Below are 24,792 nucleotides of genomic sequence, written 5' to 3'. Positions count from 1 at the left end.
AGATGGTCGTCACGCTGTCCGAGTAAAGTCATGTTTAAACAGAGTTAGGGGGTAACAGTAAAAAGTAACGCAAGAGTCTAATTACATTTCCCAGTACTTAAATAGTATAGTGCATTATAGTATAAATTCTTGCCATTGCAGTTACTGGCTTAACTAGAATTTCATTACTTGTGTTACACTAGTCTATGTAAATAACAGGTAAATGTCATAAATGTCTTGAAAGACATCTATTCCATTTCACATATTGCTCAGGAAGTCTGATGTGGCTACCTGATCTTCTATACACATACAGATTATTTTCACACAAGTTTAAAATACACTAGATTTTACGATACTGTCATATTTACCTGAGATGTGTGTTATTTTACATTTATGATAGCATGTTTTACTTCAAGATAATACTGATATCAACACTATGTATATTAAAAAAAGAAAATCTTGTTTTACTTTGAAAGATACATTTTCAGTTGCATAAAGGACAGAAAGAATTTAACTCTATAGAAAGGAAGATGGAGCAAAATGAAACGTCTGAGAACTTTACCATTAAACACGATAGCTGTATTAATTTTCTTGTGATGTACAGCTTCTTGATCAATGATCTCATAAGGAATTAAGAATTATAGATGAAAAAACGTTTTTGATATCTAATCAGTACTAAATTTTAAGCATCATGTGTAATGAAATGCAAATTGAGATGCGGTGCTACATTTTATTTTTTTTTTTTAATCACATCTCTGATGTTCCTGTGAAAATTCAGAACGGTGTGAACAAGTAAATTAACTGAACTTTCACCTTAATTGATGGTGAGTGCAACATAGTTCATTATAAAAAGTAAATGATTTCTTTGTGGTAATCACATGCCTTTTTAGGCGAGTTTGCAAATAATACAGAAGGCATCTTATTGCAATAGCCCATATCTGTCTATTGTCAATCTTAAAGCAGAGAAACATTTCATGCAATTTCAACTACGAATTAGCTTATTGTTTCAATTTTACCTTGATAGTGGTTATTACCAACTTGTACATTTTGTATGTTTTCCTCTTTTTCAGCTCATCAGCCACTAATGATGGTAAACAGATCACCAATAAATTCTTGCCTATCACTTCTGTTATTCCCTAACATTTATTGTAAATGAATAGTTTCTGAAGTCCAATTTTATGAAAATTGAAATGACCAGACATAGTCAAGCCAACAAGGAATTACAAAAGTTTTTTTTAAGGTTATGTTAATTGCCAATTGCAAGTTGTTACCATGTGTAAGTGAGAGTGGCCCCTGTGATTTACTAGAGTCCTGTCCAGTACTGTTTTCATTCTTTTCCCCATACTTTGGCCCCACAACTCTGAAATGGATTGAGAATGTTCTAGAACCGACCTACTGAACTCAGTCCATTGAGGGCTACAGTGCTGTTTAACGCACCTAAATGTTATTCCATACATTCATTTTCTAACTTGTTTGATAGTGTAATTAGAAAAGAGACTGGATAGACAAGAGCATATTTATGGTTTTACTCAATAATAACTGCACACAGCTGGACCTGCCCAACAATAAAGTGCTCTTGTCTGCTGACTGCAGCACTAGTTGTAATTTTACTGTTTAACTGCAACTGGCACTAAGACGATAGCAGCAGATCTTTTAAGTCATATAAGTTGCAAAGTGGGGCCTCATTGATCGGACTTGTTTTTCCAACACATCCTATAGATGCTTCACTGGATTGAGATATGGGAAATTTGGACACTAAGCCAACACCGTGAACATTTTGTCATGTTCCTCAAACCACTCCTGAACAATTTTTGCAGTGTGGCAGGGCAAAGTATCCTGCTGAAAGAGGCCAATGCCATCAGGAAATATCACTTCCATGAAGGGCTGTATGTGGTCTGCAACCATCATTAGGTAAGTGGTGTTTGTCAAAGTAACAACCACATGAATACCAGAACCCAAGTTTTCTCTGAAGAATATTGACTAGAGCATCATACTGCCTCCGTCAGCTTGCCTTCTTCCCATAGCGTGTTCTGCTGCTACTACTTCCCTAGGTAAAAGCCCCATACACAGCAAGTTGCGATGCACTGTGTGCTCAGACACCTTTCTCCCAAGGCCAGGGTGAAATTTTTCAGCAATCTGTATTATAATGGCTGTAGGATTGGAATAGACAGGATAACTTTAACTCTCCACATGCACCAATGAGCCTTGAGCACCCATGACTCAGTTGCTAGTTCACCAGTTGTCCTTCCTTGGACCACTTTTGGTAGATATTAACACCCCGCAAGGCCCGCCATTCCAGAGATTCTCTGACCCAGTTGTCTAGCCATCACAATTTGGCCCTTGTCAAAGTCGCCTTCTTACACAATTCTTACGCTTGACCATTTACCTGTTTCCAACACAGCACCTACAAGAGCCAACTGTTTACTTGCTGTTTGATATTACAATGTCACATATCAAGGGGTGAAATGACATAATCAGTGTTGCACTCTTCATCTGTCAGTGGTTTTAATGTTGTGGCTGATCAGAATATTTCCTTCTGATTAAAACAGTGTAAGGGCATTTGGGCATCATCCTTGTAATTTCCAATTGGTACATAACTGTATGGGTTTATAGAGTAATGTAAGCATAAAGTAATTAGAATAACTTTTTCCAGCTAATAAAGGAGTTAAATAATTTTCTCACAGTTTAAGAGAAGCAGTTAGCAATTTGAAACGGATCACACTCTGAATATCTACCACAACTCTGCATTTAAAACTATTCCGACACATTAAAACATATCCACTCTTCAGTCCAACAAAATCCTTGTTTATCAACCTTTGACATAATGTGAGGATCACCTAGTCAAACCATCTTACTCTACTCTTCAAATGCTTCTATGTACATTATTTGTGTCTCTTTATGTCACCTTAAAATGTTATAACAATCACCGAGAGAGAAAACTGACGCCATCCTAAATCGGAAGTTTAATTCTTCCTTTATTAAGTTGTTTTTATTACATTAAAATCAGGCTATTCCACAGCCTCAGAAATCCTAACATGATAAGTACAAGCAATCTGGCTGGTTTTGTACTGGATGCGGATTGTTCTCCTACTATACTTCTATTCACCTTGAGTGGTTGAGCCTACTTAATTAGTCTTGTCTTGTGAAGTGGGACTTTAGACTGTCAAAATAAACTACGCTCTGTACCAAATATGAAAGATCTATTAGCATCCATTAAAGAAATATTCACACTTATAATAATTATTTTAACTAAATTTTGCAGATATAATTACTCTGTTCAGAAAAGATTTAAAACAAAATAATCTTTTTTCATGGAAGTACTGGAAGTTCACAAACAGCTACAGTGGTATGTCACCTCTCACATTTGTACAATTTAGATTATCGCAGTGCACAGAGAATATCAAACAATATGAAAACTTACTGTGTAGTAATGATCAAATGTGGCAATGTTTTCTAAATTGGTAGTAATGCAAAATATTTGCTTTAGGAGGACACAGGGCTAGTAGTGTAAACATGGTTGTTATGGGAAATTTGGGAGGGGGGTGTACTATTGCAAATTTAAGGACTGAAATTTTGAAATACACTTTCAGTTCATTACTTATCCCAAACTTGAACTGGTAAATGGCAACTGACGCAAATGGCTTACTCCAAAGTTTTAAAAAGTTTTTGAACTTCTGCTGCTGATACAGAAAACACATTGGTTTAGACCTAAAATTAAGTGTTTCTGAAAATAAACTGATTTGAAGTTGGGCCATACAATACAAGGTATTACTTCAGCTGAATCTTTCAACAGGACATGGGAAGAACATGGCTGTGCATCACCATACAGAACCTAAAATATAAATGTCAAAGTAATGGTAAAACAAATAGAAAGCTAGTCTTTGTTGGGTTTCTGTCATTTTGTACATGAGCTTTTCCAGGAGATCTCAAAATTTAGGGTTGCTCTTCAGAAAAAGAAGAAGAAAAAAAAAAAAAAAAATCAGGAAGTGTTCTTCAAATAACGTGAAAAAAATAAGACCTACGTCATAACTGATAAAGGTTTAAAATACAGTACAGTGAAAAATGCATTATAGCATTCACATTATCAGAAACAGGGAAAACAAACACAGGCAGCAGCACACCTGACATAAGTGGGGAACGAACAACTGCACTGACATTACATTTGAAAGCAAAAACTGCATACATAAACTCAGGCAACTGTTGAAGTCAAACTAAAATTAACTTAAAAAACTGTTCAGATTTAATGAGGAAAACTGCAGAGCAGAATGTTTACAAATTTTTTATTTTAAGTCATATTGTAAAATAAGAGGATGTTATCACCTTTGATTAACAGGAACAGGAATTCCTTGGTTAAAATTTTACGCTGAGTTTGAAACACTACAACTATACTGTAATATACTGTCAATGGTGATTTCCTCAAGAAGGCTTACAGCAGTTTAAGGTAGGTCATACTAACAAAAGGACCACGTTGGATCAGGCCATTGAGAAATTTTATATTTAGCTGAAATCAGGTAAAGTCCTGCCTATATCAACAGTACAATATACTTGTGGGTTTCCTGTGTAAAATCGTATTAAATCCAAAATATGTAATATGAATATGATTGTAATAACCTTGAATGACAAGAGTAAAAAATCATTACTAATGGCCTTATTATCCGATCCAGTGTACGATGACATTTTGTGTCTGACAATGTTAAATTAATACAAAAATTAAATAAATCAAACAATGCAAATTGATTGACTTTTTAGAAAGATCATGAATGATAAAAGAGCAAGGATTAAAATTACAACCAATCTAAAAAAGACAGAAAACAATACTTCAGGAGATACGTGCAAATGGACAAAAAATAAATAAATAAATAAATGCTATCATTTATTACAGTTGGTATCTGTGCCTAAAACTGTAAAACATCAAGGTGCTTAAAACATTTGGTTTAGCAGTCATTAGCCTTTAAGAAAATTATTGGGAGGTACCCTGCAAAAATAAGAATGTTAGGAAAAAAAAGATGAACATAGTCTGACTTTGTGTATTCTCTTCAGGGCTGGGCCTACCTTGTACCAGATTCTATTGGAATGTGTTTCAGTACTTTTGGACCCTGAATTGAATTAAGTGGGTTTGAAATTTGGTATATAGATGAACTTAAGAGTGCAGACACACCTAATTTATGACAGACTTCTGAAAACACAATAAAACTCTGATCATCCTGAAAAAAGCTCTGGAGGTATAATATCAACAAATAATTGTATATAAAAGGTAGTTCTGCTACTTACTTACCCAATGACAAGTAGTTCTTTACAATGCTCTTAGCTTCAAGTCTGCGTTCTTTTTTAGTTTTGCCACCAGTAGGGTGCTGAAGTGACTTGATACTCAGAGCACAATGTGATGCTGGTGAGAACAATGGGTATGATGGCTGGCCTTCTTCAATTGTAAAACCAAAAACTTCCACTCGTCCATAAAGGCAAGTTAGCTGGCACTTTCCAGTGAACTTCAGAATCTACACACAAGTGAAACAGACTAGATATCAGCAAAACAGACTAGAACTCACAAATGAAAAAGAATACTTACTCCCTCAGGCTTGAAATAATAGATGTCCAGTTTGGAAATATGAAAACTTACACTGCTTTTATTAAAGGTACTGTGCTTATTAGTTTGATGGCTAACAATCAGCATTTTAAGGAAACACCTTGCTATTTTGTCTGCACATGGCATCACAATGATACTCACACACAATGCAATAAATGAAATGTCAACAAATGTGATTTAAATTAAAATCAAACCTGTCCAGGTGCCATGACTACTACTGTCCTCTGATTTCTGTCAGCCGTTGCAGCCAAGTAAGGCAAAGTGACCTCTGAAGCATCTCCATCTGTCTGATCATCTACAGAGAGGTGGTTTCCATCTTGTTCCACTACACCATTCTGTATTGATTCTGCAAATGAGTGCCAATATGTGTCATCTTCTTCTGTTGTAACTTCATAGTCCAGACAAGGATATATGAAGACTGGTGACTTCTCTCCAGTGGCACCATTAGTGTGTGCATGAGTTCTCCTCTGTATACTTCTGCTAGTATCCTGCTGGGGCTTTTCATCAACAGCACTAGAAAAAAACACTTTCCTGGATTGTCTGTGAGTAAGCTTTTTAAGGCTACGTTGTCTATTGCAGGAGGCTTCATAATAACCAATATTAAAAGCTGCAGAAGTGTTTGTAGTGGTAGAATTTACATCTAAGACAGGGGGCAGATGCTCTACCTTCTTCTTCCTCCTAAGCTTTCTTCTTTCCTGTCCTCTACTTAATCTAACGTTGCTTGTTGCCGGCACTTTCATTATTCGTAGTTTCAGCTCTCCTTAATTTGGAATTGCTGAAGAGACAGAGACAGAGAGTCAGTAACTTTTTTTTTTTTTAACTGCAAATTAACACAGGATAGACCCAAATGTATTAAGTTACACAATATATAAAACAAACAAGGTATATGTTTTTTGTCAGTATGGTGTGATTTCCTATTGAACACATCTGCCTTTATCTAATATGCTGAATATTTCACTTTCATTATATATACTGTGTATATTTGTTGTGGTGGGTGGCCAGGTCACCCTTTCCACATATGTTCCGGGGGTGCAACCATGGGCTCCTCAGTACCTCCCCCGGGACGACTGGGGGCAGCCTCCCTGGCTGATTATGGTGCCTCAGTTTCCCGCAGGGCTCCATGGGAGATGGAGTTCTCCACAGCCCTGCTGGGATCTGGGGTGGCCGCCAGGGGGTGCTGCATGGGTCCCTAAGCCGGCCTGGACAACTATACGGCCTTATTAACAGCCAGACTTTCACAATATTGGACACATTTGGTTTAAGGAAAATCAGTTCAGCAACTAGTTACTTAAAAACTGAAAAAGAGCACTGTTGTCTATGCAAAAACTGCCAAGCAGAATCATTACAGAAAACAATAATGTGATCAGTTAACAACACTAACTCAAACAGTGGACATGTAAGTTATACGCACTGATCAGACACAACATTAAAACCACTGATAGGTAAAGTGAACAACATTGATTATCTTGTTACAATGGCTCTTGTCAAGGGGTGAGTTATATTAGGCAGGAAGTGAACAGTCAGTTCTTAATGGTGATATGCTGGAAGCAGGAAAAATGAGCAAGCGTAAGGATCTGAGCAACTGGTGTCAACTGGGTCAGAGCAGCAATTAAATAGAAAGTCTTATTATGTATACCCAGCATGCAGTCCTTAATACCTAACAAAAGTGATCCAAGGAAAGACGACCAGTGAACCAGCGACTAAGGCTCACAGATGTGTATAGAGATAGATGGCTAGCCCATCTGGTCCAATCCCACAGAGAGCAACCGTAGCACAAATTGCTGAAAAACGTAATGCTGGCCATGTGAGAAAGATGTCAGAATGCACAGTGCATCACAGCTTGCAGTATATAGGGCTGCATAGTCACAGATCAGTCATAATGCCCAAGCTGACACCATGTGCACCGCCGGGTGCATGTCAGTCGTTTACCTGGGGAAGAGATGGCAGCAAAATGCACTATGGGAGCAAAGCAAACCAGAAGAGATAGTGTGATGCTCTGGTCCATAATCTGCTGGGAAACTTTAGGTCCTGCCATTCATGAGGATGTTACATTAACATGTACTTCCTACCTAAAATTGTTGCATTCCACTTACACCCCTTCATGGCAACAGTATTCCCCGATGGCACTGGACTTCTTCAGAAGATAGTGCACCCTGCCAAACTGCATATTGTTTAGGAATGGTTTGACAAACATTACAAAGAGATCAAGGTATTGACTTGGCCTCCAAATTCTCCAGATCTCAAGCCTGATCCGTAAGGCCCCACTTGGCAGCTTACAGGACTTAAAGAATATGCTGCCAACGTCAGAAAGCACACCTTCAGAGGTCTTGCGGAGTCTATGCCTCAACAGGTCAAAGCTGTTTTGGTGGCACGAGAGAGGCCTACACAATATTCGGAAGGTGGTTTTAATGTTGTTCCTGATAAGTATAAATAGAAAATGAAAAAGGAAAATGAAAAAGAAGACAACACACATGAACATACCATACATGTTATTTAAATATTCACTTATTAATATTCCATGATAACTTAAAATTGTAATAGGGATGAATTTCTAAACAATCATAATATGGAAAAAGTACATTAAAAATTAATTTCAAACTTGCATAATAAACTTAATGGTTTCAGTTTGCCAGAGTCATTCCTAGCTATGAAAAGACTGGCCACTAAGGTGAAGGAATATCATGCCATTTTAGCTAGCTAATAAACCACACATTAAGAAATTAATTTTCCTCCATTAAAATCACGAATGCACTCATTGCAACTATCTCACTATATTTAGAAAAAAAATCAAAACAGAACATTTTTAAAAACATTTGCAGTTTAAAAATATTTTAAGTGCTTTAAGCTTGTCTAGTTAGATAATAGCCTATCTGACCAAATATTTCATGCAGATAACTTTTTAAAAAGTCATGACCTGCTTAAACTACATGAAACGAGAGCCTGATCTAGATTCCAATGATTCTTTGTGTAAAGAAGTGGTTCTATCTTGAATTTACTTACCGTTAATTTCTAATGGTGTCCCAGAGTAAGTGGTTCACTGTTTAATCAAATGAATTGTGACAGATCAACATCATGAATGACTTCAAAAAAATTTTAAGACCTGGTTTCCAAGCAGCCTTCTGCGTCCAAAACTAAAGAGATTTAGTTCCCTTAACCTGTAGAGTAAAACATGCCATTTAGTCCAGGGATTCACTTAGTTGCCCTTCTCTGAACAGCTTCTGGTGGTGTGATGTCACACATTACTCTAGATGAAGTCAAACTAGCGCATTAAAGAGTCTGAGCAAAAAGTTCCTTGATTTATAGACAACAGTTTGAAAGGTTTGAAAAAGTGTGTTAAAATTATACATGACAACCCCCAAATACAGAAGAAAAATAAAACAAAAGAATATTAAAACATAATGCTGTTGCCATAAAACATACAAAAAACACTACATAAATTGCATGCATTCCATAATGTTACAATATCTTGATTGTTTATATTGATTACAAAATTCTTGGGCGTCTATATCACTACACATCTCTCCTGGACTCTCAATACCACAGACCAGGTCAAGTAAGCTCAGCAGAGTTTGTACTTCCTTAGGAGGCTTAAGTGAGTGAGAATCCCTCCTCCCATTCTCACAACCTTCTACCCGAACACTATTAAGAGTGTGCTGACAAGCTGCATCACATTTTGGTTCAGAAACTGCAATATGTCTGACAGGAAACTCTGCAACGTGTGGTGAGGGTGGCTATGAGGGTTATCGGGGTCTCTCTCTCTCTTCCATTGAGGACATTTTAAATCACTTGCCATCTGGTAGGAGATATTGCTCCATAAAATCAACAGTCAAAATGTGCAATAATTTTCCACAGGCAACAAGACTGCTAAACTCTCTGTAAAATGCATATAACAAGCCAGCTTTTATACACATTTATTTATTTTCAGCTGTAGTATTGAACTGTTTTAAATTAAGTATTGGTTGGACTTTGTGAATTTAGGACTGTCTCGGTTTACTTTTTTCTAGCTTATCCCTTTTTGCAAATTTTCTGGTCTTGAGTAAAGCAATTTCAACCCACAGTATTTTAGATGTGGTTGGAATGACAAACACACTAGATTAGGTATATGAATAAAAAGTACCATTTAAGATAATATTGGACAATTTTAATAAACCTGTATTATCACTTTTTTTGGCATGTCCCTTTTTCATATTTTCAGATTACATCACTGCTTAATATTAAACTGCTTGGCCCCAAGACAAATATGCTTTCAAGTTTCTATTCTCATACTTTATATTGCAATAGAGGATAATTCTGCTTATATTTCAGTTACATCAATCAATTTGCCACTACTTTTGTAAAAATCTGATGCAAACATATATTTTCTTGTGACAATGAGAATATAAAATACTGGTAAAGCAGTTTGAATGGCAACTCACTAAAGACTAGCATTTTCTCCTTTGTGTTAAAATAATGTATACCATATTGTGTATTATTTTCACTAAATCACCAGGAACAAAGTTTAATGGAAAGCCACAGAAGCGTAGAAGGCCAAAGAGAAGAAAAGAAAAAATAGGGACACAGTGAAGAACGTTTGACTTTAAATACTGATTTTAAGTTGAAGTTTGTGGCATTCTACTTTAATGACAATATAAACTACAAGGTTAATTTACTAGCGTTTCTCAAACCCCATTGTAACAAAATTATTCTGTGTGTTCCCCAACCCAGTCATTAATCACTACATTCTTCTTAAACAGACATCCTCTTGCACTTAGCGATGTTCACACAGAATACATTAACATCATGATATTACAGCTCTGGGAACATTTAAAAACCTTAAGATTTATACTTGATATTTTAATGAAGAAATGCATTAAAGCATGTATATTACTTTTTACGGATAAATTGTTAACTTCATTTAAATAATGTATACTGTTGATAATTACACGTGGCGGTACGGTGGTAGCACTACTGCCTCACAGTAAAGGGGTAACGTCACGGGTGTTCACTGCCTAGAGTTTGTATGTTTTCCAGGTGGGTCTCCTCAGTGTGCTTCAGTTTCCAGCCAATTTTTAGTTTAATCACGAAAGAAACTATGAGATTAAAGTCAAAACTTACAGATCAAAGTCAAAATTATTATCACGAAGTAGACATTTTTTTCTTTACTGGGTCCCTATTTTTTTTTTTCATTTCTGTGGCCCTAATATGCTTTTGTGGTAAGCGGTGTGCCATAATAGGAAACAATATTAAAATGAAATGAAAATCTTCTAACTATGCCCTGAAATTCTCTGTAGTAACCAAACTAAACAGTATTATTTCAAAGTAAAATGAAATAGATGACACACTACTTAGCATGCAGATACACCATTAAGCAATACCACACAAATCAGTAGAGAAAATTTAGAGATTTTGAGTTATATGTTTCTTGAGTAATTAGCAAAAAAAGCTGAGTATCTATGATGTAGTTTCATCTGCCAATTCAAATATCCAGGTTAATGAGTAATCACAAAAATAAGGATCAGATTTTTAAAAGAAGCAAGAATAGGAAAAAAGGGAGATTTAACAACTCTAAGAAAAGGTGACTTGAAATACTGTGTCAAACACCTTAACAAGGCTCCATACTATTTCCCAAATCAATAAAAGCATCAGGAATCACTGAAATATGAGACAGATGAATAATTCAGAGAATATGGAAATGTGACCCTAGAAATGGACAGCTTTTGAAATGGCAAGTCTTGCAATAGACAAAAGACTAAAAAATTTATATCACACATTTGTTGATGTTGGTCTGAGCCACTAAAGTCAAATTTAACATTAAAACAGTCCTGTCTGACATGACAAAAAGTAAACACTACCAAGTAAACAATGGCTGAATGAAATCAATACCCAAAAAGTACTGCATTAACAACTGAATCCAATAAGTTTTTCAATTTACAAATGCATTGTGGCACAGTCTTACTGAAATTAAAGGTAGTATAATTATACTTTTCTCATCAGTGCATTAGCATGCACTCTTTGATAGATTTCTGTATATACAGTAAACAACACAATGAAAATACGTCAATTTTTTTTTTTAAAACTATATATCAGTGTAATTACATAATCGCCTCCTTAAATACACTCACTGACCACTTTATCAGGTACACCTGTTTAAGTACTTTTTCACACCAATATCGAATCAGCCAATCATGTGGCATCAACTCAATGCATTTCAGCATGTAGACATTGTCAACACAACCTGCTGAAGTTCAAACCGTGCATCAGAATGGGGAGCAAAGGTGATGATTTAAGTGACTCTGAAAGTGGTATAGTTGTTGGTGCCAGACGGGCTGGTGAGTATTTCAGAAACTGCTGATCTACTGGTATTTTCACATACATCCATGTCTAGGGTTTACAGAGAATGGTCTCAAAAAAGAAAAATATCCAGCGAGCAGCAGGTGTCTGGGGGAAAATGCCTTGTTGATGTCAGAGGAGAACAGCCATACTGGTTCAAGCTGATACAAAGGCAACAGTAACTCAAATAACGACTCGTTACAACAGAGTTATGCAGAAGAGTATCTCTGAATGCACCACTTGTCAAACCTTGAAGCAGGAGACCACACTGGGTACCACTCCTGTCAGGTAAGAAGAGGCAACTGAGGCTACAATTTGCATGGGCTCACCAAAATTGGAGAAGAGAAGATTGATAAAACATGGCATCAGAATTTGGCGTCAACAACATGAAATCATGGATCCATCCTGTGTTGTATCAATGACTCATTCTGGTAGTGGTGTAATGGGCTGTGGAGTCGGAGACAATTTTGGGTACCTGGAGTCGTAGTCAGAGTCTGCAAAAATGTACCAACTCCGACTCCTAATAAATTAAAACTGTAATGAAAAACAAAGAGCAAGTTCAAATGTCCCATTTCACAAACAAGTCATTATTAAGTACTTCTCTGATGTATGAATAAAGCCCAGTGCATAGTTGTGTTACTACTAGTGTGAAGTTCAGCTGAGCTATTATACAACCTGACATTCACATATTGTAATCTGAATTATGGTACATTACAAAAAGTGTTTTAATTTTATTTCAGATATAATGTGTTTAACAAGTTAATTTGAGTGTAAACAAGTGTAATGATGTAGGTGTAGGTGTGTGCTATGGCCTGATGTGTGTTCAGGGGTTTTGTCTGCACTCTCCACATATGCTCCCACCCAGGGCTGAACTTTAGCATAACTTTGCACACCACCTGTTCTAGAAGATTTTGAAATCAAAAAGGAACATATTCTTTGTATTGTGACAGAAAATGCTTCTAATATGTTAAGCACAATTGAGAAAATGAATAAAGTAGATGGAGAAAGTGACAAACAGCTATTAGAGGAAGACAGTTCTGCAAGTTTTGGAGGAAGTGTAACCGAAAAGAAGAGTGAAATTTTGGATAACATTGCTGAAGAAGCATCTATCTAAGCTTACTCTGCAACTTGCAATAAGAGATGAATTGAAAAATTGTCATGCAGTTACTCTAATTGGCAAATTTTGGCAAGTAATTGTTGCAGCCAGGGCCCCTAAAACAGATGCCATTTTGAAAAGACGTTCAGGAAAAGGAACCATTTTGGATCAAACGACACGCTGGAGAAGCACTTATTTGATGGTAAAGTGTTTGCTTGAACTAAAAGACTTTCTTGAAGAACTGGACAATGAAAATGTTTTATTAACTGAACGCCAATGGGCACAAGTAAAAGAACTGGAAAATCTACTTTCTTACCCCTTTACTGTCACCAAGAGGTTGCAATATGAAGATTTAACACCTGGTAAATTTTTCTTGGAATGGAACAGCTTGATATATTGCCTGAACAAAAGTGGAGGGTTAATAGCCGATGGCATCATATCTTCAATGAAGAAAAGAGAAAGTCTGTTACTGGATAATCAAATCTTGTTATCTGCTATTTATGCTGATCCAATGAGCCGAATTTTGTTCGGCAGTGACCCGATTGCTAGTGGAAAAAAGACACTATGATGTAGCAGTTCGCATGAAGGGATCACTACTACCTGAAACACCACCACTGGATGAAGCTATAAGCACTGGTAACTCAGGATCATCCTTTTCAAATGAAGAATTAGACTTTGATTCCTTCTTGGACAAAATGGAAGTTTCAAAAGCAAAGCTACGTCACCTATGTGTGAAAGATAAAACAACCAGTAAATGTCCAAATAAAGAAGACTCCAGCAGGAGTTTTTTTTAAAGAATTAAAAGAAGTTGAAAAGAATGATCACACATCAAAACTGACTGTAGAAGAAGCCATCCTTGTTGATCCAGAGATTAGTAGTGATGTGGCTAGAACTGTAACAGCAATGCCAACCACCCAAGTCAGTGTTGAAAGACTATTTCCAGCTCTAAAAATAATCAAGTCAGATTTAAGAGCTTCTATGAAAGAGGACCTGGCAGAAGAAATCCTGTTTCTTAGAACACTGCATTGAGTTCATTTTGGATTGCATTTAACAGCTATTCTACTCTACAACTGTATTTCAAGTTTAATATATAAACTGTTTTTTTCCCCATGTAGTTAAGCTGTATTTTTGTTTTCAAACTACCAAAGAATGTGGTTTAAATTGTTTGAACTGGTAAAGTTCCTGTTCCTGATTTTTATGCATGCTACTACTTTATAGCCACTTGATAAAAACAATAAATAAAACCTTATTATTATTTTTTTGTCATTTGTTTAACTGGCGAATACGGTAGAGAGTCAGCTTCCTAGCCAGTAGTTCTGTGGTTAAATGATATGTATGTTTCCTTCCTTCCATCAAAATGGAAAATAAATTAGCATATTAAATACATAGGAGTCGGAGTCAGAAGTACCGGAAACTAATAAGTCAGAGTCGGAGCCGAAAAATGTATCTACCGACTCCACAGCCCTGGGTGTGGGGTATATTTTCTTGGCACACTTTTATTGAATAAAGCAATGGCCATTGAGTTCTTTACAGTTGTCTAAGTGGGTGCATCTCAGTATATCACAGTATAATGGTCCAGTGTACTGGCCAGCAAATATGTGCACTGTTAAAGACCCCCGCCTGGCAATGACTATGTCTTCTGGAGATAACTGTGCAATGGAGGATGTGGTGAAAAGCCCTCATTATACTGGCAGCAGCAGTAGTACTCTTTATAAAGTAGAGACTGGACAGCCCTAGTCACACTTGATAGAGCCGTTCAGTCTCAAGAACAAAATGCCAGGTAAACACTGTGAATCTGGCATGATTTTAAGCCCGATTTACAGTAGCCGACTGATTTTCTGAATCGGCCAGAATCTCAACGTTATACAGTGCTAGCCTTCGCCTGCAGCTCCGCCTGCATAGTAGTGAAACAGGACAGTGAGGTGGGCCCTACCCAGCTCCTTACTCCTGACGTCAAGCTTCCCCCTCCCCTCGGATCGCAGCCTTTGTCTTAGATTACTGCAAATATATCACTCCTGCAAGAAAACTATGATTCTTAGTGTGATGAGAGAAGACGCAAAATCAAATGGGAGTGTTTAAGAAAGTTATACAAAGAAACCCAATCTAAATCTCTTAAGTAGTTCTCTCTCTCTTATATATATATATATATATATATATATATATATATATATATATATATATATATATATGAGAGAGAGAGAGAGAGAGACACAGAGGTTGCAATACTCAATTGCATTTTACGGTTGGGTTGTCGTAAAAAAGCAGAAGAATCTCTGTTGTGTAAGAAATCAGTCGGCTGTTTTGTAGTGTGAGCAGTCTCAGGACCAGATTTTCTGATGTTGCTATAAAATTTTGTTGTACATTAATCACAGTATATCGTACACTGTGAATTTCAGTTGTCATGCTCATTTTCAGATTTTTTATTTCAGACAGAGCCTTCTGACGCTGGGCAGTACTTTTCACTTCAGAATGTCCCTGTAGTCTTGAGATTTCATTGTTTTCTGCAGAGAATCAAAGCACCCTGTGCCAGACCCATCAAAGCAGCCCAAAACATAACTGAGGCTCCTTTATTTTTCACACTCGATAGGTTCTTTTCTTTGAAATCGTCATTTTTTTTGTCTGTGAAGATGATGTGACTTGCCATAAAGCTCCAGTTTTGCCTTATCTGTCCAAAGGACACCTTTCCAAAAGCATTGTGGCTTGTCAATATGCATTTCAGCAAATTTCAGTCTGGCTTTTTTTATGTTTTTCTTTCAACAGTGGAGTCTCCTTAGTCTTCTTCCATTCCTTCTAAAACTGAGAAATGGTGCAATCAGACAATGATGGACCTTGACCTTGGAGTTCAGCTTGTACCTCTTTGGAAGTTATCCTTGGCTTTTTGTCTACCATTCTCACTATCCATCTGCCCATTCTGGGGTAGGTTTCCTTCGCATCCAGGGAGTTTGGCTACAGTCCCATGAATGTTAAACATCTTAATAGTATTTGCAACCGTTATCACAGGAACAACAAACTGCTTGGAGATGGACTTATAACTTTTGCCTTTAACATGCTTGTCTATTATTTTCTTTCTGATCTCTTCAGACAACTCTCTCCTTTGCTTTCTCTGGTCCTTGTTTTGTGTTAGACACACGAAGATACCAAACAGCAGAGTAACTACCTTTCTCCGTTTAACTAGGCTGAATGACTGACTATACGATAGGAGATGTGTGATACTAATTAAAGAAAACAGCTAGTTTGAGAAATCACTTTAATTCAGTTACTTATGATGTTTTCTAGGTGTACCAACAAATGTGTCCAAGCCATTTTAAAACTATCTTTGTAGAATAAGCAATACTTCATCTCTTTTCAAATTTGCTTTGCTTTACTCAATGACCTATCAAAGGCATGCAGATATGCATGGGACAACTGTTTTTCATTTAATCACTTTTCATGAGGCAAACAGCACTTTTTCCATGAGTTGCAAGGGTACCAACAAATTTGCCCATATCTGTATATAGCAACGCACATACAACTAAATGGACAATGATAAAAAGCATCTTAGGAAACCTTTACTGGAAGAACCTGAAATAAACACACACACCTGTGAATTACATAGACTACATACCTCTTAATTCTTTCTGAAAAATAGTCAGGCTGTATTGTCAGTGTCTCAAACATCCATGTATCCAGTAACGTTTTTTTCTTTTCTTGGTATTTTCAGGCACAGAACAGCAAAAGCCAGTAACAAGGCTCATTTGTTTGTTGACATTCTGAGAAATATTCGGCCATCATTTTTTTTGAATGGGCAAAACTGTCTGTCGGAGCCATGTACAGTGCATTCGGAAAGTATTCACAGCGCATCACTTTTTCCACATTTTGTTATGTTACAGCCTTATTCCAAAATGGATTAAATTCATTTTTTTTCCTCAGAATTCTACACACAACACCCCATAATGACAACGTGAAAAAATTTTACTTGAGGTTTTTGCAAATTTATTAAAAATAAAAAAATTGAGAAAGCACATGTACATAAGGATTCACAGCCTTTGCCATGAAGTTCAAAATTGAGCTCAGGTGCATCCTGTTTCCCCTGATCATCCTTGAGATGTTTCTGCAGCTTAATTGGAGTCCACCTGTGGTAAATTCAGTTGGTTGGACATGATTTGGAAAGGCACACACCTGTCTATATAAGGTCCCACTGTTGACAGTTCATGTCAGAGCACAAACCAAGCATGAAGTCAAAGGAATTGTCTGTAGACCTCCGAGACAGGATTGTCTCGAGGCACAAATCTGGGGAAGGTTACAGAAAAATTTCTGCTGCTTTGAAGGTCCCAATGAGCACAGTGGCCTCCATCATCCGTAAGTGGAAGAAGTTCGAAACCACCAGGGGCCTCATGTATAAACGGTGCGTACGCACAGAAATGTTGCGTACGAATGTTTCCATGCTCAAATCGCGATGTATAAAACCTAAACTTGGCGTAAAGCCACGCACATTTCCACGGTAGCTCATACCTTGGCGTACGCAATTTCTCCTCTCGGTTTTGCAGACTGGCGGCACCCAGCGTCAAAGCAGTGATACTGTTCCTGTGTGGTCTTTCTTAGATCCACATTCCTGACGCGGCTTTATAAATCCACTGAAACTAACTGCATATTGTTTATTAGTGTAATGCATCTGATTGTAATTAACCTGCAGCAATATAATGGTCCAGGGAATAGCCATAGTATTACAAATACCGTAACTGCTTTAGCGTTGTTACTCTGACTGCACTTCTTCTTTTTTCAGCTGCTCCCGTTAGGTGTTGCCACAGCAGATCATCTTTTTCCATATTACTCTCACTGCACCACTCGGAGTATTTATATCACTGTATCTGAGTGGGGAATCACAGCAGTAGCTGATCGGAAAGAGAAATATCGGTACACAGCATGAAGCAGACGCTGACTCAGCCATGGAAAAACGCTTTAGAAACTTCCCAGTACGGACTTCGCGGTTTAGAAAAAGTTTCATCCCAAGAACTCTAAACGCACTCAATCAGTCCATCAAGTGCTCCTTGTAGAACTGTTTACTTATAAGTACAATCACCTCACTGTAAACTTGCACTACAGTTATAATATTGCACAACCTGCGCCACTTTATAAAGCGCGTATTTACATACGTATGATGACTATATCATTTTTAAGATGAAATGCAGCAAAATATGTTGATTATATTATACAGCTAAAACTTTAACTTCATTTAAATAATCAGTATTGTTAATAATTAAACATGTGAGGACACGGTGCCGCAGCGCTAGCTAGTTCACAGATAGCTCCTGCCTTGCGCTGCATTATTGCTGGTGCTGACGCGACACTGGAAGGATAGACGGATAGAAAAATTAAACATGTACTACGAAGATATTTCAATGTTCTTTAAAAGTTCTGAAAATCGGCGTTCTAAGCTTACAGATGGCTTCACGTCTATTACAGAGCTGATTGTGTGGCGATTGGGTATTTGGAGAGAGAAAAGTAAGGACAGGAATTTGGGGTAAGTACGTTTGAAAGAGACAGTACTTCTGTGATAAATTATTTCATTGAAGGTTGTACATGGCGCAGCAAGCCTCTTGTGTGAGATATGAACAATCACTGCGCCACCGTGTTCCCATGTTTAATAACATGCTTTCATTCCTATCATCATGAAAAAGATATCACGTATACATCTCAGTATTTTAATTATTCAGAGAGCTGTAATATCACGAATGCAATGGATTCTGTGTCCTGTCGGAGAAAGAGAAAGAACGGAAGCACGTAGTGATTTACACACAGAAGATCAAATACAGAACAAAGCATTTAACGTGCTACTTGAGAAACTAGTAAAATAAACGATTTTAAGATGAAGTTTATGATGTTCTACTTTAATGGCAAAATAAACTACGTGATTAAAGTGGAAATTTCGAGATTAAAGTTGACATTTCGTGCTTTTTTCCCACTGTGTGCCTATTTTTTTCTCTGTACCATAATAAGCTTTCATATGACACTCAGACGGTGGGCTACGACTTGCCTTTTCACGGCGACTTTGATATGTGATTTCTTTTTTATTTCGGGCACTGTGCGACTTTGTGAATTTGAGCTTTCGAGTTTCTCCGACACTATGTCACTCGATCAACTTCCTTTTGTTGATTATACCACTGTTTAAACCAACAAATAGTACGTTTTTCCTTTGCCTCCACTTAGTATTCGCTGAAATTCTTATATTTTCCCCCATTGTCTTTTCACAGAAGGCTATTTATATTGATTTGCATATTCAAAGAGGCGTAATTCTGGGAGGAGTTGGGGTGGGACAGAAGGCGCGTGCACGTGCGTTACTTTTCACGCCGATCGGGATTTATGTAGTGGAAGAACGTGAAAGTTTACGTGCGCACAGATTCCTGCATCTGGATTTTTCTGTGCGTACGCACAATCCCGCTTTTGTGCTTACGCCATGTTATAGTGTGAGTTCTACGCACGGCGTTATACATGAGGCCCCAGGACTCTTCCTAGAGCTGGCCGGCCATCTAAACTGATCGATCGGGGGAGAAGGGCCTTAGTCAGGGAGGTGACCACGAACCCAATGGTCACTCTGTCAGTGCTCCAGAGGTCCTCTGTGGAGAGAAGTTGTCCAGAAGGACAACCATCTCTGCAGCAATCCACCAATCAGGCCTGTATGGTAGAGTGGCCAGACGGAAGCCACTCCTTAGTAAAAGGCACATGGCAGCCCGCCTGGAGTTTGCCAAAAGGCACCTGTAGGACTCTCAGACCATGAGAAAGAAAATTCTCTGGTCTGATGAGACAAAGATTGAACTCTTTGGTGTGAATGCCAGGCGTCACGTTTGGAGGAAACCAGGCACCGCTCATCACCAGGCCAATACCATCCCTACAGTGAAGTATGGTGGTGGCAGCATCATGCTGTGGGGATGTTTTTCAGCGGCAGGGACTGGGAGACTAGTCAGGATAAAGGGAAAGATGACTGTAGCAATGTACAGAGACATCCTGGATGAAAACCTGCTCCAGAGCGCTCTTGACCTCAGACTGGGGCGACGGTTCATCTTTCAGCAGGACAACGACCCTAAGCACACAGCCGAAATATCAAAGGAGTGGCTTCAGGAGAACTCTGTGAATGTCCTTGAGTGGCCCAGCCAGAGCCCAGACTTGAATCCGATTGAACATCTCTGGAGAGATCTTAAAATGGCTGTGCACCAACGCTTCCCATCCAACCTGATGGAGCTTGAGGGGTGCTGCAAAGAGGAATGGGCGAAACTGACCAAGGATAGGTGTGCCAAGCTTGTGGCATCATATTCAAAAAGACTTGAGGCTGTAATTGCTGCCAAAGGTGCATCGACAAAGTATTGAGCAAAGGCTGTGAATACTTATGTACATGTGATTTCTCAGTTTTTTTTTATTTTTAATAAATTTCCAAAAACCTCAAATAAACTTTTTTCACGTTATCATTATGGGGTGTTGTATGTAGAATTTTGAGGAAAAAAATGAATTTAAACCATTTTGGAATAAGGCTGTAACATAACAAAATGTGGAAAAAGTGATGCGCTGTGAATACTTTCCGGATGCACTGTATATCTATAGTCTGAACACCCACCTTACAGCATGTCAATTGGACCAAACAGATTCATACAGTTTTGACCACATATACTACCAGCGACTCTGTTGTGTACAGTGAGTAGACACTTGCCCACAATTTCTAAAAATTGAATAATGTACGCCTGGAATAAAACAAACCATCTTAATTATACGGTGTAAACTGCCTCCCAAAAAATGTGGAATTTGAGGAAGAGTTCATACATACATAATATATTCTAACTTACAAACACACATGTAAGAAAGCAGATTTTTTTTTTTTTTAAACTAGCAGGGTATTTAAAAATAGTAAAGTATTAATGATAAAAAACATAATTTATTGGTATTTGAAAGACACTGCAGTAAAATTATAAGAATGATGGATGTATATTACGTAAACAAAAGCTGAATCTGTTAGTTGCAGTAGTGAGAGGAAAAGACGAGACAGCCCATTACCATTAATTAAAACTGGTGCTCTTACAGTTCAAAAGCCAAAAACTACTTATACTTTTCCATAAATTAATCATCATATACCATGTTCAGCAATTCTAGCCATGAAGTAATCTGCACTGAAATATATAACTTTTGACAAAGTAATTGACAGTTTAAATCCAAGGGGTTTATACTGTGTGCATTATATAGTTTAAGACAGGAAAGAAAAAACACTGCATATTAATAACTTAAAATCAAGGTATTAAAAAACTCCGAAATTAATTGCATATTTTAATGCTAAAAACTATTGCACAATTAAGGATACAAATGTTTTGAAAAGATAAATGCATATATATTTAAATGTTGTTCATTGTTTTAATTACCAGTATCAAAGTGCAAAAATATTTTATAAATTTTTGTACTGATACAGACTCACAATTATTCTGTACTAAGATAGTGAATATTATATTTAAAAATACAAAACTCTACCACTAAACACTTTCATATATTCTAATTATTGACTCTATAAATATAAATACAAAACGTTATAAATTATTGTTTTATATGCTGCTCAAAAAAATTAAAGGAACACTTTTGAATGAGAGTACAGCATCAAGTTAATGAAACTTCTGAGCTATTGATCTGGTCAGTTAAGTAGCACAGGGCATTGTTAATCAGTTTCAGCTGCTTTGGTGTTAATGAAATTAACAGGTGCACAAGAGGGGCAACAATGAGATGACCCCCAAAACAGGAATGGTTTAATAGATGGAGGCCACCGCCATTTTTCCCTCCTCATCTTTCTGACTGTTTTTCACTAGTTTAGCATTTGGCTACGGTCAGTGTCACTACTAGTAGCATGAGGTGATACCTGGACCCTACAGAGGTTGCACAGGTAGTCCAGCTTCTCCAGGATGGCACATCAATACGTGCCATTGCCAAGAAGTCTGCTGTGTCTCCCAACACAGTCTCAAGGGCATGGAGGTGATTCCAGGAGACAGGCAGTTACTCTAGGGGAGCTGGACAGGGCCATAGAAGGTCCTTAACCCATCAGCAGGACCGGTATCTGCTCCATTGGGCATGGAGGAACAGGATGAGCACTGCCAGAGCACTACAAAATGACCACCAGCAAGCCACTGGTGTGAATGTCTCTGACCAAACAATCAGAAAGACTTCATGAGGGTGGCCTGAGGGCCCAATGTCCTCTAGTGGGCCCTGTGCTCACTGCCCGGCACCGTAGAGCTCGATTGGCATTTGCCATAGAATACAGAATTGGCAAGTCCACCATTGGCACCCTGTGCTTTTCGCAGATGAAAGCAGGTTGACCCTTAGCACATGTGACAGACGTGAAAAGGTCTGGAGAAGCCATGGAGAACGTTATGCTGCCTGTAACATTGTTCAGCATGACTGGTTTAGTGGTGGGTCAGTGACGGTCTGGGGAGGCATATCCATGGAGAGACGCACAGACCTCTACAGGCTAGACAACAGCACCTTGACTGCCATTAGGTATCGGGATGAAATCCTTGGACCCATTGTCAGAGCCTATGCTGGTGCAGTGGGTCCTGGATTCCTCCTGGTGCACGACAATGCCCGGCCTCATGTGGCGAGAGTACGCAGAGTTTCTGGAGGATGAAGGAACTGATACCATTGACTGGCCCCAATGCTCGCCTGACCTAAATCCAATAGAAGACCTCTGGGACATTATGTTTCAATCCATCCAACGCCGCCAGGTTGCACCACAGACTGTCCAGGAGCTCAGTGATGCCCTGGTCCAGATATGGGAGGAGATCCCCCAGGACACCATCCATTGTCTCATTAGGAGCATCCCCCCCCCCCACCCCCATTGTCAGGCATACATACAAGCACGTGGGGGCCATACAAACTACCGAGTACAATTTTGAGTTGCTGCAATGAAATTTCGGCATAATGAACTAGCCTGCCGGATCATTTTTTCACTTTGATTTTCGGGGTGTCTTTGAATTCAGCCCTCTGTAGGTTGATAATTGTCATTTCCATCAAACAATGTGCCATCCTTTCATTCCTAACACATTACCCAGTCCATTTCAGTATAGATATCCAGCATGATTTTTTTCCTATTGAGATCTGATGTATTTTCAAAGTGTTCCTTTAATTTTTTGAGCAGTTTATTTAGATACATGTAATGGCCTTAAAACAACATACTAGTAACTAACTTAAACTACTTTAATCTAGTGATAATGATAGAATTTTAATTGTCTACTGCACTCATTTTACTGATATAAAACATACAGCCATCAATGCTTCTGGCCTTTTTTTGAAGGTTGAATGATTGGCAGGTCAGCTACAACTAATGTTTTTTTCCACTATAGTAAACTGAACTGCTCGTTTCCGTCAAAATGTAACAATATTATTAGGTTACAGTGCCCTTAAGTCTGTTAAAATTAATTTTATTGTTGTGATCAAATTAGAGTCCAGTTGTCTGAAAGTATAAGGTCTAACAGCAGACAAGACCATCTTGAAAACAACGTTTCAGTGCATAACGCTTAAGAGTGAGGCGTACTTGGCACCTGCAACAACTGCATTCTCTTACAATCGATTTTAATTTGACACTGCACATAACCAACAGGTGACACACAGTGTTGTATTTGTCTAAGAACATATTTCAAGTAACAATTGACAAAATATTACAGTACCTGTACACATTAAGTACTGTACTTCAGCACAGCAACGATCAATTACCTTTTTTTTTTTAAGAAACTTTCTGCATCAAATGTACACATTTTTTTCTTATTCAATACTTTCATGTAGCAGAGGGAGCGCAGCACAACCACTTGAATGTGAGTTTTTAAAATTTGCTTCTGCATGTTGGTGTTGTGCCTCTTCTCCTTACCTAATGTCAACATGATTCAAAAGCCTTTTGCTCTTTGGATGTAAATGCCACTTTCATTTCTTCTACAACTGCAAAACTTTAATTTGTGAAACTAAGCTTTTTTTTCCTCACCAATTAAGTCTTTGCAGTCTTAAATGGTGGTTTACAATTGATAGCTACAAACTAAATTGTTAACTGATATTTATGCATGATTTGATTACTTAATTTGCATTTGCTTGAAATGTGATTGTGATAAGCAGCACACTTTTGTATCTGAAAGTGTGTTTATGTGTATATATCACATTAGTATGGCTTTTGATAAATAAAATCTATTGTATTGCTTCTGCCTTCCAAAGCACAGCATATATATTTTAGGATATTTACTAATTTAATAAATCATATTTTTATTTGAGTAATATTTTCAGATCATACATTTTCTTCATGTTGCTGGAGTAGTTTACATGGCAGATACATTTACTTAAGTACATTTTTGGCTATGTAGCAATGCTTGTCCTTAAATAGACTTTTTTTAGAACTCTTTTACATCTGTGGTACAATAATATTTTATAAGCTGCGGTGATTAATGCCAACACATGAGAAAACCTAACACCCAAAAGTTCAGACGTCTAGGCTCAAGACATCTGTAACATTTCAGCCTTCCTATAGTACCATACATAAATTCTGAAGTTACAATATAGGCACAAGGCTGGCTAATCAGATAACCCTTATTCGCTTATCTAATATTTGTAATTGGATTCCCTAGAGAAATAAGATGTGTAACCAGACTGTTTAAGAGACAACCATAAATGTGCTGAATTTTGCTACTTTAACTTCTCATTGGAAAGAAAGGCTAGTTCACATTTAAATGCGCCTAAGTGTGATAAGAGAGACCATTAGAGAGAGAGAGAGAGAGAGAGAGAGAGAGAGAGAGAGAGAGAGAGAGAGATTGAAAACACATTTATAATTTTTAGTCGATGAAGGGGG

General features: G+C 37.7%; 1 protein-coding gene across 2 annotated transcripts in view; it reads right to left on the bottom strand.

Annotated features, from left to right (window-relative positions):
• Positions 1–24,792, bottom strand: part of nol9 (nucleolar protein 9) — a 49,538-nt gene that overhangs the window by 23,494 nt on the left and 1,252 nt on the right. The window contains exons 2-4 of one of the 2 annotated variants that reach the window (XM_028807395.2): positions 8,564–8,718; positions 5,758–6,338; positions 5,255–5,474 (exon numbers count right to left, since the gene is read on the bottom strand). In XM_028807395.2, coding sequence (XP_028663228.1) covers positions 5,255–5,474; positions 5,758–6,303 — 766 coding nt within the window. In that variant the 5' untranslated portion in view covers positions 6,304–6,338; positions 8,564–8,718. The remainder of the gene's footprint in view (positions 1–5,254; positions 5,475–5,757; positions 6,339–8,563; positions 8,719–24,792) is intronic. The other variant, XM_051930427.1, reaches the window with a different exon arrangement.

The sequence above is a fragment of the Erpetoichthys calabaricus genome, chromosome 8, assembly GCF_900747795.2.
Source record: "Erpetoichthys calabaricus chromosome 8, fErpCal1.3, whole genome shotgun sequence".
Classification (NCBI taxonomy): Eukaryota; Metazoa; Chordata; class Cladistia; order Polypteriformes; family Polypteridae; genus Erpetoichthys; species Erpetoichthys calabaricus.
The sequence above is the reverse complement of the archived record's forward strand: the minus strand, read 5'-3'. Positions and strand labels throughout refer to the sequence as shown.